At 36.5% G+C, this 14,425-nt stretch overlaps 1 protein-coding gene across 3 annotated transcripts in view; it reads right to left on the minus strand.

The window, feature by feature from the left end:
• Window positions 1-14,425, minus strand: part of UNC13C (unc-13 homolog C) — a 262,536-nt gene that overhangs the window by 201,477 nt on the left and 46,634 nt on the right. For all 3 annotated transcript variants that reach the window (XM_087743345.1, XM_087743347.1, XM_087743346.1), the window contains one exon: window positions 8,776-8,842. In XM_087743345.1, coding sequence (XP_087599471.1) covers window positions 8,776-8,842 — 67 coding nt within the window. The remainder of the gene's footprint in view (window positions 1-8,775; window positions 8,843-14,425) is intronic.

Below are 14,425 nucleotides of genomic sequence, written 5' to 3' on the forward strand. Positions count from 1 at the left end.
AATACAGTACAGGTGTATGACCTTGGCTGAGCTTTACTGAGAAAGCTGTAATTATGATGTGAGCAAGACAAGAAGGCGGCGGGGGGGGGGGGGGGGGGGGGGATGTTAGCAGCTCAAGGATTTCAGAGGTAACATACTGATATGAAAAGCTATAAAAGGGGAGAGGGGGGAGGAAAGAGAATCTGAGGATGGCAATTCACTATCAGCAAGGATCAGCCCATTTCAAGGAGTGGCAGAGGGACCCCTTCCCTGCTTTCCCAGCCCAGTGGAACATGAAAATAGAACAGAAACACTCGGTCTTACCGGGATGATGCACATATCAATGATTAGCCCAGTAACTTCCTAATCCTAGCTTTCTGTAGTTCGTGTTAAGAAATAGATAGTTGCTGTGGACTCTTCAGTCATATTTATCCTGCTTGAGGAGTCTCTTTGCATCTGGTAAAGCTCATTGAAAAAGTGTCCTAGAGTGGGAGAGTTACAGCATTTCCATTCCACGCAACCTCAGTCATATACTTAAATTCAAGTATATACTTAAAGCAATACTAACAGCACTAATTAAGAGTCATCTTGGAACTTGCCACGAGTGGCAGCAGTATGGAAAGATTCAGCAATAAAAGCACACCACCAAACTGGAAAAGAAAAATTTCTTTGGTAGTGAATTAAAACAACAAACCCCACTAATCTGAAAATGGGTAAGGAGGGTAGATCAAAAGAAAGATCCATAATGATGAAATAGGAACTCTGAGGCAGATGCTTCAAGGATTCTAGAAGCTAAATGCTTGCAATGATCCTGCTCACAGTGCTAGGATTGCCAGAGCAAAGGGTTACATCACTATGATAAACCTGATAGCAAGGTAATTTGCTCTCCTGGATCTCTTTTTTCCCTGAGCCCTCTCCTTCTAGCTTAGAATCCATCAATATCATTCACTAGCTTTTCAGTGTATGACCTGTCATTCTCTTTACCAGGATTCCGAGTCCATCAGTGCTCCATTCTTGGCTGCTCTCAACTCGCTTTCCTATCCTAGCTCTCCCACTGATATGATTGCTGGTTATCCCAGTATGTCCCTCTCCTCACCCTGGGACTTCTTTCCCGTCATTGCCATCGTGAGAGGTACTCTGCCAATTCTTGCAATTAACAGCCCCAACTCTCTCTAACCTAATAGATTCTTGCCTCCACAGTCCCAACTATTCATCTTCAGTACCTTCATTGCATTCCAAAAGCCAGCTTTTACCTCCACAGACTGGTGCCCTTAAAGGACGGCCCAGGTGATTCATACTAACTGGCTTATTTTTCCTGTTCTATGTGAAGCACACATTCTCACTTGTGAACTTTCTCTGGTAAGAACCCTGTTGAGTTTCACAGTCTTCCAAGCATTACCTCAAATGTTCACAAAACGCTCTATAATTCAATTACAAATATGCTCCAGGACTTGTATTATTCTATAGCACATTGACTTAGCCACAGGCTACCAATAAAACCAGTAATAAATCATTTAACATGAGTCCAAAGACAACCTGCAGGACGCTATAACATGGTTACTCGAAATATATACTGAAACAGGAGGAAGGGAAAGAATGTTACAATGGTCCCTTTTTGAACTCTGAAGGAGAGAATTGAAGTTTAATTGTGGAACAAACATTCTTGTTTGTTGATTTTCTTTTATGACAGTCAGGAGTGAAACCTTAGGTTTCTTACCCTTTATTGTGAACCACGATATCTCACTTTTTGAAGAGGAAAGCAAAGTGATAATTCTTTTTCTGACCTTGCCTAACAGAATCATCAAATAATGGTGCAGCAGCTCATAAAAGTTTCTCCCAGGATCTATCATTCTTATAACCTTCAATTAACTGAAGAAAGCAATTTTTAACTTTCACACCAATTTCGGGGGGGGGGGGGGGGGGGGGGGGAATAAATAATGAAATACCTAAACTCATAATACCATAGGAAGATTTAAGTTAAAATAAGCCTTCAAATAAGTTAACTGTAGCTTTATTCGGATAAAAGACATCTCCGTTTTATTTTCTTCAAAATTCTGTTGACTTTTTGATACATTTTCCCCCTGAGAAACTTCCAGAGGAAGCCATTCCAGAAAAAAATAAATATGCTAGTGAGTTTACTTAAAAAGATAGGAAATAAAAGAAACAAAAGCAGTCCTTTGGTCAAAGTTGAGGTAAGTGTGATTTTATCTTTTTACATAGTATATATCTTGCACAAAAGCCTTGAGACATGGAAGACAAGGTGGTGGAATAAATTTTACCTTAAAACATAATCCAATTATAATTAATCCATGCTACATAATTTAGCAACACAGCAGCATAAAACTTGCAATTGCTTCCATACAATTAGCAGCTATATTTATTGCTTTTTATTACTTTCCTTCATGTCTCTGACCTATTAGCTGAATTTCTAATCCATTATCTCTACTTAGAACCACGTATTCCAGGCTACAATCAGGATGAAGCCATGCATGATTTTTGAAGCCATGAATGAAGATGAATCAATCTCACATGATCTCTTTGAGGAAATAATTGATGCTACTTGCAAGAATTGTACTGCTTGTTGTGTGTTCAGCGGCCACAACAGAAGTGAGATACATTCTTGAACTTCTGCCTTTATCAGTGAATCACCTTTTGTCAAAGTAAACTTTCCAAACACTACTTTTTGAAAGCCTCAAGGGCAACTACAGATTGATCTTAGAATTGTTAGCCTAACCTCCCCACGTTGGCCTTTTTACCTTCTTCACATAAACTCAAACAGTTCAGACACAAGATAGTCAAGATCATTAGTACCATAGAAGTAGAACTGCTTGATATAACTAATCAATAATTTTCTTCACATAATTAGTAACAGAGTGATTCATAAAGAAAAGACATCCTGGAAAGTCCTTTAACTCCTCAGATACTTTGAGCTTCCTCATAACATCAATTAACATTCTAAAGCATTGTCAAAATGTCTTAAAGTTGATAAACTTGCACTGATACTAAATTCACGTAATTGAAAAGAAAGCGCACTTCAACATTTCTTTGCTTTCAAATTGTCAGTTCGTCTCTTTTTGTTTAAATATTTCATCTTTGAAATAAATTCACAAAACTTTAAAAAATGTAGCTTGTTTGCTGACAGTCATTTAGCCCAATCAACATGCTGATTGTCACTTGAACACTATGATTACTTTTGAATTACATCAGGATACAAAATATCTATTATTAACACTTCATGAAAAAGAAATACCTGTTTATTCCCACTTCAAGACACACTTGCATACAAAATGTTACTTGGAATGCAGCGTTAAAAAAACTGTTCAACTGAAAGATTGATTTTAAAAAATTTGCAATTTCTTTAGGCCTATTGAAATCTTTTCAAGGGAAGCTTTGCATTAATCTCATAAACCCATGGCTCCTAAACAAAGAATGACTTCTGCTTACCCAGTCTTAAATTCCCATTGCTGTCACTGTGTAATATCTGCTTTAGCTACTGATAACTTGTCTGTTAGCGCGCATTTTCATACTGAACATAACCACTGCATCCATCGTATAGTTAACCATGAATCACAAAGAACAGCATAAGAACAATCCACAGTGAATATTTAATTCTATATCATCTCTTTTTTTTAATATTGGAACACACACCAATATCTTTTGATTTAATGGCATAAACTGTGGCATACGGATGTGCTATGCTAATTTTGCAAACTAAGAAATAAGGCATGTAGGGAAGATTTGCTTAGGTAAATCTGTGTCACTATCACTGTTGATCTCCAGGTTATAAGACCAATCAGTATAGTGCCACTGTTTCACCATCTTTTGTTTCCAATACTCACTATTATCACTAAACACGGTTGTGGAATGATACAAGGGGTAACTCACACGAGTAGTCTCCTGCTTAATGTCAGCCTTAGGAATCAATTACTATGCTCTGTATTTTATAAAAAGCATATCCATCTCAGAGAGGTGACAATTATTTATTCAAGTGACTGTATTTCAGCAGCAGAACAGTCTCTACTACACATAGGATTAGTAGCTAAAGATATAATCAAAGTGACATACACAACTGGGGTGGGAGGAAGGAAGGAAAGGAGAAAATCCATTTGATTGTACTCAAGGCTGACACTGAGTTAAAAGAAAAAAACCCTCTAAATGCATCATAATTATTGCCAGTACTTCATAGCACTCATTTCAAATCTGTTAGAGAACTAAGACAAACAAACAAACCCCCACCTGTTCATTGTTCCTAGCAGTACAGTGAACATGAAACTGAAAAACAGATACTAGGATTGGATTATTGTAAAAGAATTCTGGTTTGGATTTTTGTTTTCAATCGATAAGCAGAGCAGCAATTAAAGGACCCTATAAAGTCCTGCATTGTCTTTTTAAAAGCTATTAATTCCTGATATGCGGTTTTCCCTTTTGAGGGAAACTCCTCTCCCCTCCCAATTATGGGAAGGATTTCCCTAATACTTTTATCTTAGCATTGCTATACCCTATATGAATGCAAGAAGGCCTAACTATTGCTATTTCAAACAGACAACGAGGCAATTTATTATATAAAAAGATACATTCTCCAAAACAACAGTTTGGCACTTTTCCTATCTGGTCAATGTTTGAGTAAATATTCATTAGCTACAATGCCTCTGGTGAACCCACTGGATGTCATCTCATATTTGATCAAAAGTGCCTAATTCAATTTCTTACTTCCATAGGTTAGCATTAAAAGCATACATTCCAAATATTCTTACTGGCACTTAAGCCACCTATATATTTTCTAGTACAGTAAGAATTCATGTTTGTTTCACATGTGAGGCAATACCTGAAGCAACAGCACTCCACTTCTCCTTTATGGGCAGGTATTTTGTAGTTGTCTATTTTAAAGACCATCCACCTGAGACATCTCCCCACACACACTCATCTCTCTTCCAAGCTAAACCCACTTCCCTAAACCTCCAAGAATAGTTAAAAAACCCCAAAAATTGTTACTCCTCTGTTCTTAAAGGCCTCCAGTGATGGACACCCTACCTACAGCCTGCTCCAATGCCTAAAATCCTTCCTCGTGGTTATTAAAGGTAGTTATTTCTTTTTCCAGTTCCTTATGGATAGGGACAGTTCCCTTCTTGTGGAAGCAGGATCATACAGTATAAATAAATACCTGTACACAGAGATTACTTTCTATGGAAAATTACTTATTTTGCTTTATCTGTTTGCTTGCCTCCATTATGAGGCTCTCTGAATATTAAACCTTCTGTAAAATACATCAGGATTGTTTAGTTTTCTGATCTTCTTGTGTTGCATGTTCTTTTTGTCAATGGCCCTTTTTTAGCCACAAGAATACTTGCAAGTGTAAAGCTTATTTTGATTAGGCATTGGCAGAGATTCATCCTTCATGCCTCTCATTTTCTGAGCAAAGAATGGCACTTAATGTCATGTCAATTGTACTAAACCAATGATGGGATGATACCAGTGTACTGTTTCTGAAAACTAGTTTATCTTCAAGAAGAAAAGACAAAGCTAAAAGACCAAGGCAACCCACAACCTAAGCCACTGAAGCATAAAGGACTAAAGACATATTTCAGGCAAAATAACTTTACCAGGAGAAAAATCTTATTCAAATTAATTTGTAGGTAAAAAAGAAGGAAAATAAATTCTTTACATTTAAGCAAACTACAAATCTGGTGTATCAAGTGATCAGATCATACATTTCATTTTGCTTTGTGCACAATCTCTTAATGTGTGCATAGGCCCAGGAAAATCAAAAGCTTAGCTGAATAAAATGCTAGCATGTAACTTTGCTTTATATACACACCTAGTTTTCACTAAGAAAGGCCATTTATTAAGAATAGGTTTAGAACTGAGTTCTGACTAATCTTCAGCATTAGGCACATGCTCGGTGCAGACATCATGATAAGAACACAAGCTACTCAATTGAGAATACAAAAGGTGTCCATTTCCCCTTATTACCATTTCCATTATCATGGAAAAGTCCTAATATAATGTTCAGTTATATAGCATTAGAATGATTTAAATATTTTTTAGATTAAGGTTTCCTCCCCTTTGATATCTACATGACTCTCTGCAAGACAATTCAGCCCTGTGAGAGCTGTGTTTTCATAGTCTCCCATGTCCCAGATTTCTATTAAATGTAGAATTAGAGGCATATGAAGACCAAAGTTTAACACACAGCTTACAATTGAAACAGTAACTCAAGATTTAAATGACCCTTTAAATATTTATAGATATTTTCCACTTCTTTTCAAAAACAGTTCCACATAAGTTATTTGCTTACATCTCTCATCCATCTGATCTTCAAATTCTTTAAAGACTTACAATAACTTTGTCACGATCTTTCAGCACCAACCTGATCCTAGATTAACTGCTGAGCAATCTGTCCTTATTTCAGTGCGGTGAGATATTTTGACTACTTTGCTACAGAAAATAATTCAATGGCACAGTGACAACCCAAGATTCCAGCTCATGCATATTAACTTGTTTACTTAACCATCTTCCAACAGCCAACCTCAAAATTACTTTGAAGGATGGCAGTGGGAAGAAGCACAATATTAACATTTCTTTATTCAAACACTTCTTTTAGCATCTGAACAAAATGCAGCTGATTCATCAAATCATAAAGTTACTGACCACATGACATTAGTTATTTGGTTTTAAACTCGGAAATAAATTTATCCCACTACCGAGGCAATTAGACAAGCACTGAAAGGTGACTGTTCACAGAAGAAATTCTGAAAAAACATCTTAATACTATTGTAATCTCTGTCTACGAGACAAAACTGGATTCTTTGGCATATCCAAGTGTTGCATTTGATGTCAGATAGACCAGGATTTGTCCTGCCTGCCTCCTCTAGTGAGCTAACAGTTGGCATAAAAAAAAAAAAAAAAAAAAGATGAAACCAGTGACAGAGTAGGATGCAGAAACTGAGATCATGTGAATTAGAAAAGCACTCTTCCCATGAGGCCCCAGGATAAACAGATATTTTTTCAGTAAAAATAAACAGATATTTATATAAACAGTATAAACATATTTATTCTGCAAAAAAGAAATAGGAATTGGTCCCCAAAAGAGCAGGAAAAAAATGGCTCAAAAAAACTGATGAAGGTGCATCTTGAATGAGGTTCAACTAGTATTTACCACTAAACAGGTTTTGTTTTGCCATAAAAGCATAGAAGTGGCATTGTACAGCACACTACCTGAGAATAAGTAGTATTTCCAAAAGGCCTATGCACAAATGAAACAGGAAGATGAATCTATGATTTTTCAGGTAGGTCACTGTACACACTAAAGACATAACTTTTGTGTTTCTCAGAAGCTATCAGCAGTAGCTTTCCAGTACAGTCAAGGCTGGAAGGCAACTGATGGCATTCTTTTTCTGTAACTTTACTTTCTAATTCAAGACACAACTCCCCTCTATAAGCTAGTTTTCTCCTGTATAACACGCTGTGTGAGTAGGGAGCAGGAGAAGTTTTTCATGCACAAAATATTTACTAGACCTTGGGGAGTTAAGATCCAAAGTCTCACATAACTTCTCAAGCTTCTTTCAAAACACCAATCTGAAAGACCTGTGTGAAAAAGACCTGTGTGAAATAATTTCCACTTGAACACCGTGTAGTGGAGACAGCTGCTTTACAAGCACTCTTTTTTTTTTTTTTTTTTTTCCAATACAGGCATTGCCTCATGAAGAGCTCTAGGGGTGCTTCTCTAGTGTACATTCTGATGGATGACTGGTTACCTCACAGCTTAGGCACATGACTTCTTCCTACTCTGATCAGTGATATTCACTGGTCTCCTTTTCATGGGAAAGAAAAAATGTTTACTTAAGGTGGAGATGCCAAACTTACAGCAACTGGATTCAGTCCCTTCTAGGCGTAGAACTTCCCTGCCACATACAGCCCTTTCAGAGAGACTGGGGCTCCAAGGGCAGGGAGAAGAACTTTTTCCTGTGGAGAGTTATACCTACACTGCAAGAAAGAGCCACGTGGATGGATTGCACAGCTCTGCTCACCTGTGCACACCAAGTATTACCAGCAGCCAAAGTTGAACAGTTTAATGCAAAAAATGGGATTTTAAGAGTTGGATTATTAGTTCCTTTTCTGTATCCAGAAGTGGCACACAACTGACATGACAGATAGTACTACTGAACAACCTGGGCAAAAACCGATGATGTCTGAATTCCCAACGTTTCACGTGAGGCAATGGTTTGTACACTTGAGGAGCAACAGTGAGAAAGAAAATACCTGGTACTATTATTGACCACATAAACAGAACAAGTGATCATATTAATGTCCCTTAATTATCACATCTAATAAAAAAATGCCTGTTTAGGCAGTGGTATCATCAGTAGAACTTACAAGATTTTTCTAGGAAAAAATATTAAAACAATGTTCTGAAAACCATTTTAATTAAATATTATTGAAGTACTGAAGTTTCTCAATATCTAAAATTATTCAGACATAGATATCTGAAGTTATGGTTTCTGGATTAATACGCAACACAGATAAGGTGGCCAAAATACAGTCATTTCCTACGCATCTAAAGAAAGTTTCAGAATCTCATCCTCTTTCTGTTTCAGAAGAAAAAAATCCTGAGGTGAGGGAACCACATGGATGTAAGAACCAACAGAAGGAATTGTCTCTATTATCAGTCACATCCTCAGATCCTGCTCTAACTGAATAGCAGTTTACATGAACTAGAAACCTTATACTAAATTCTCCCTCCACCTGAGAAAATTCTTTAAATTACAGTAACACAGTAGTTTTAAGAGCACCTCTTACCTTCTGAATAGCCCTGGCCCATCTTGCTTTTGCAAAACTATTTCCATCAGCTTGATCTTTACTTCTCCTGGAGAAAGTGGGGGAAAAAAAAAAAAAAGTACTCAGGACAGCAAAGTATGAAAAAAAAAAATTAAAAGGGCTCTGATAAGTCTATAGACAAGTGGATCAAAGTCAGCTAGAACTATCACCCATTTCCTCTGTATTTCCTCTGTATATAGTATCCTCTATACATTAGAAAATATTAGTTCTGTGGAAGTTATTCTTAATATAAAGTTAAGAAAACTTATCCTGGTAATTAGCATAAGGGCAACTTTACACTTAGCAGGAAAAGAGCTGATTCGAAGTCACACACTCTCATCCTACTACTCAATATGATAAGCTTTTCAGTAAGTACTGTTTCAGTGAGTGGATTCACAAGTGGCTCTGCTTTGTCAATATTAAATCCAAACAAGCTATGGAAAATAATGAAGAAAAACACTTAATTATGATCTATTTAGCCCTCAACATAGAAGATTTATTTTATTTTTATCTGATGAATAACATGATGCCATGAGCTAGATCAATATTTGTTGTGGGGGGTGATCAGGTTAAAGACAAACATCTAATATATTTTTCCATTATTTACATCTATTTTCAACTCCAGCCCACTTTTTCCAAAAGGCAAATAAAAGTAACAATCTAAGAAAACCTGATATTCCTATTTCAAACAGCTTTGTTTCTCTCCTAGGATTTGAATGTTAAAATCAAATATAACAAGTCAGGTTTTTTTAAGTTTTGATAATTAATATTTTGTCTTATTTTCATTACAATTGAAGATAAGGGTAGAGAAACACATTTCTCTCCCATATTTTCCCCATTCTTTTCTGACTACCCTGCCACTTTCTACTTGGGCTGTTAGGTGACAAAATAAAACAGAATGTTTACAGTGAAGAGTCCCCAGATCCGATGGTGATTTGACTGTGAAGTTAGAACACAGCATACATATAGTTGATTCAGTATACAGGTAAAAATAAGCAGACACTAGACAGCAAAACACATGCCAGTATCTCCATATGCTGATTTTCTCTGCTGTAACAAAATATTAAACTGCAGTTCTGAAACAATTCCCATCTATCCAGGCATTCTGAAGCAATTAAGATACATTCAAGCAAAGAAGACTGGCTCACAGTATCCCCTTTGGATTACAGGGCGTTCCATTAATTCTAAGAGAATACTGGTTTGAAAAGATGTGATCCCTGCCCCTTATATTATTAACAGGGTATGAAAGAGCATCAGTAAAGGAATATATTTCCTGATTATAGTGGTTCATAAGTCAGGATCACAAGGTCTTTGACATCAAATGTCAGGAGGAGAGAAGAAAACAACAACAAAAATAAACTCAAAGAAAAAAGAAAAACACCAAGAGAGGAAAAAAAAAAAAAAGGAAACCTTTGAATTTCCTCAGTAAAGGCATATCCTTGTGAGAGACAGAGCTAGCACTGTCACTAAGTCATTGCAAACCGCACTAAAGGGGTTACTGAGAAGACATCCTGGAACCATTTATACCTCTCACGGCCTGCAATAAAGCTCTGCAAGGGAAGAGGAAAAAACAAAACAACAAAACAAAAAAACACAAAAAAACAAAAACCCCACCCCCCCATGAAAAAGCCACTACAACAAAAAAACCTTACGTTTGATCGGATAAGCATCATTAACAGAACTCTAACTAATCTTTGAAATAAGAATCTGTTATGCAATTGACTGCCCCTACACAGAAGTTGTACATTACACAGGCCAACTATAATGAGGTTTCATTATTCAGCTATTTCACCACACCTGTGAAGAATGTTGGTTCAAGCTGAAAAACATTAATTCAGTTCATGGCTGTTAAGCACAGGTTGAAATAATTAGTACACACTACCACTCTTGCAAGAATTTAAGCAATTCAAAAGATACTGCCTTGTACAAAAAGAGTTAAGTAGCAAAATAAAAGTACACAGTAAAATTCTATACGTACAATCTACAGAAGACAACAGCGGCCTGTCTACTAAGTAAAGTTGCAGCATATTTATATTATACTTCAGTGATATCCCTAGGTCCACACATTACTACTTAATTATCTTGGACTTTTGGAATAGCGCTCTTTTATTTGAGGAGAAAAATGTTCTCTCCAATATGCACAGCTGAGTGCACATGATGCAAACGAAGTACGAAGAGGCTTGTCTTCCCTTGCCCTCATCTCTGAGGCTGCATGTTTGCAGGTTCAGCCTTTTTCTTTTTCACATCTATTCACTTTATTTTATTGAACGGTAAATCAGCCGAGTGATATTAGTAATTAGTCCACCCCATCCTGCAGCTGTTAACTAGACTGGAAAGACTAGGCAATAATTAACTTTAGGAATTATTAGGGTAATTAATCTCAAGGTCAGAAGGAGAGTTGGTTGACAACACTGATTCAGAAGGAACAGAGAAAAACAGCTTTCTCTGCCTTAACTGAGAGTCAGTAGGGTCAAGAGTATTCTTAAGTTTTGAGACATAATGTACACAGACAAAAACATTTAACTGGTTTGGAACGCTTCTAGAAAGTCATTGGTCTGTGATCAGACTACTGAGCAGTGCAGACAAGTAAAGCAGTTCAATACACTTCTTGTTAGGGTACACTTATGCCACATAAAAACTCAGTGTAGACAAAGTAGGAGCAGCTTTTTACCTGTCCAGTTCCTGCTGACAGTGATTGGTCCAGTTTAGACAACAAATGATTGTTAAATTTCTATTCAGATCTATTAAAACTAATGAGTTACCGGGCAGAAAACAGTTTCTCAATACAGAATAAAGCCTCCAAATGACATGCAGTTTACAGGAATTCTGAGTAGCAAAGACCACCAGATACTGCTGGGAATGATCTGTACTGCTAATTGAACTATGTACAGGGAACATATTTTGTTTCAGGCAAATACATTGCTATAATTTTTTGAAACAAAGAACATAAGCAATAACAGCAGATAGGGAGAACTTCACACAAGCATTAAGTCAGAAAATAAGGGAATCATAGCTGATAATTAGAAGAGCATTAATTCCCTGTGGTAGAACAACCAAAAAGCTTGGAAACAAACAAGACAAATGCCTTAAGGGTGCCCGAAAAATCATACTGATTCACTGTTCCTACAACATAATGCCCAACTATGGTCTCTGAACCAGTGCAGTTCACAAGAACAATGAGAAGGGGAAAACTAGAAAAGAAGCCTCCTAATGAGAAGTCTAGCAATACTCAGATATGACGAGTTCAGCAAGTCCAAGTTTTGATGCACTGTGCGTCAAACTTAGCAGGCCTCCACATCTCCTAGCCATAAGGATCAAAATAACCAATCTTGTTGCAGTCAGTTTACCAACAGAAGACAGTTATGCGCAAAGGAATGCACAGGCTAGATAAGCATGAGGGCTATTCTGTCTGGTTTACCAAAAGCTAAGGATTTTTAATAGAAAACAAAAGTTACACTGACTCTTTTATTTAATAGATGTTTTCCCTCTCAATTAGGTTGTCCAAATACATTAAAATTGGTCTAGTATTTCAATGACTATTTGCATTTTCATGGCACTTCTTGTAAAACTAAATCTCACTACAGACTTTGTTGTAAAGCAGTTAATTATATAGCAATTGCAGTGTGGCCACATACAGACAAATAATGACATCCTCGGAATGCTTATTTGTTTGCAATAGGCAGTCCTGAACATCTGCGCTGATTTCTAACTATTCATCATTAAAGTCGATTTTGTCAGCTTTGAATATAACCGGAAATAAACTATGGAAGAAAAACCGAAATAATTACACTCTGTTATGATGTATTATGACGTTTTTTTAATAGGGAATTTCCATTCCCACACTGGAACTAACATCTTGTGCTTAAATCAATCTCTAATGAGATCAAGCAGAGTTGTACTTGGGTAGTACACTACCACAAAACTGTTTTTATTTTCTCTTCCTTTATATAACTTCCTGAAAAGCATCTGATAATGGCCATTCTTGTAAGAACACGGGATAAGGATGCTGACAGTATTTTCTAGTTTTATTCCTCATTCTTCTACAGTTAAGGAGGATAGGAAAAAATAAGTAAAGATGAAGAACAGCTCCAGTATTCTTTAGAATACCAAAAGGAGTACTCTCAAGTACTATGCTTCTAATGCTGTAACTTCTGAAACACGGGCAATTTATTGTGCATTGGAAGTATATGATAAGTTCATAAGACACTTGAAACTTTTGGGGGAGGATTTACACATCTGTTACTCATTTAGACTGCAGCAGCACAAGTTCTTTGGGAATATCTCTAACTTGGTGCAGTGAAGCACTAGAGGCAGAAGTTGCTACCACAGCATTGCACATCAGGCCAAAGTGACATTAGTAACATTACATACACCTGGGCTACAATAAACTTGTCCCTGTTACAGCACCTGCCAGGAGATTATCTGAAGCTGACTGCACAAAAACAGTTTCCAGCTGAAAACAATGTGCTTTGCATGACCAGCTTTCAAGTGAACTCATGCGCTTAGGGAACACTATTCTTATTGGAAAGTGTATCTGGGATGTGGAACTATAAAAATGGTATCCCATTAAGGATTATTGTACTATAAAGCTATAATTCAATTTTAACTCATTTCATAGGCCTCAATTATACAGTACAGATAAAAGAATCAGTATCACACTAAAAAGCTGTGCAATAAGTAGCAGTTTAGTAAAACACGAGGAAGAACTGTAGGCAGTACGTGTCCATCTTAGCTAGAATCACATTAACAGGAAGTGAATGACTTGATAAAATTGCAAAGGAGAATTAAGTGAGCTAGGCTTTCCACAGTTAGCTATATCACAGTAAGACTTACTTTTTTAAGCCGCACATAGATTCATATAATTTAGCATTACCCAGCTACCTCATATAGATATTTTTGTGTGTCTCAGTGACAACAGAAGGCAGACTTTGCTCCAAGATACCTTTTTTGTAGCATTAAATCTATACCCCTACACAGGTTCCCATTCACAGATGCTCAAATTGCACTTAAAAATTTAGTTTCCAAACACTAGAGCAGAGAACAAAACTTGCTTATAGGTCAGCAACCACTTACTCATCTCTACAGTAAAATTTTAGTTTTAAATTTGACAATACTTTTTTTCTTTTGCATTTGCTTTCTTATTGTCTACAATCATACATTTCAGTAGCTATATTATCATCTTCAATCATATGTTTACATCAGTTATACTACTGCTGTTTTTCACTTCAAATAGTTTACAGTTCTGTTTTTTGTCTGTCTGTTTTAAAACTAAAATAGTGAGGCCTTAGTTTCTTCAGGACAAGGTACTCAATTTTATCGTATCAGTTTGTATTTTGAGAGCAACATTATCTACAGTAATGAAGTAACATTTTCTGATTTCTTTGAGATCACCTTGTATACCTGCCTAAAACACACAGTACAGCACTAACATCCATCTTCTAACCATTCAGATCCAAATGTTTAGTAACACATGAACAGAAACTAAAATACATTCACATATATGCTTTAGTTAAGTTCTTAGAGTTCTTTTTTCCCCACTCTTTTTCAGGTTACTTACCTAATTATTAAGAACCTAAGTCTTATATAAGATCTACATCTTTTGACTCACTTCTAGAGAAAATGAATGAAGTTT

Source organism: Nipponia nippon, unplaced genomic scaffold (assembly GCF_047370975.1).
Source record: "Nipponia nippon isolate SJK-2023a ecotype South Korea unplaced genomic scaffold, ASM4737097v1 scaffold_9, whole genome shotgun sequence".
NCBI lineage: Eukaryota > Metazoa > Chordata > Aves > Pelecaniformes > Threskiornithidae > Nipponia > Nipponia nippon.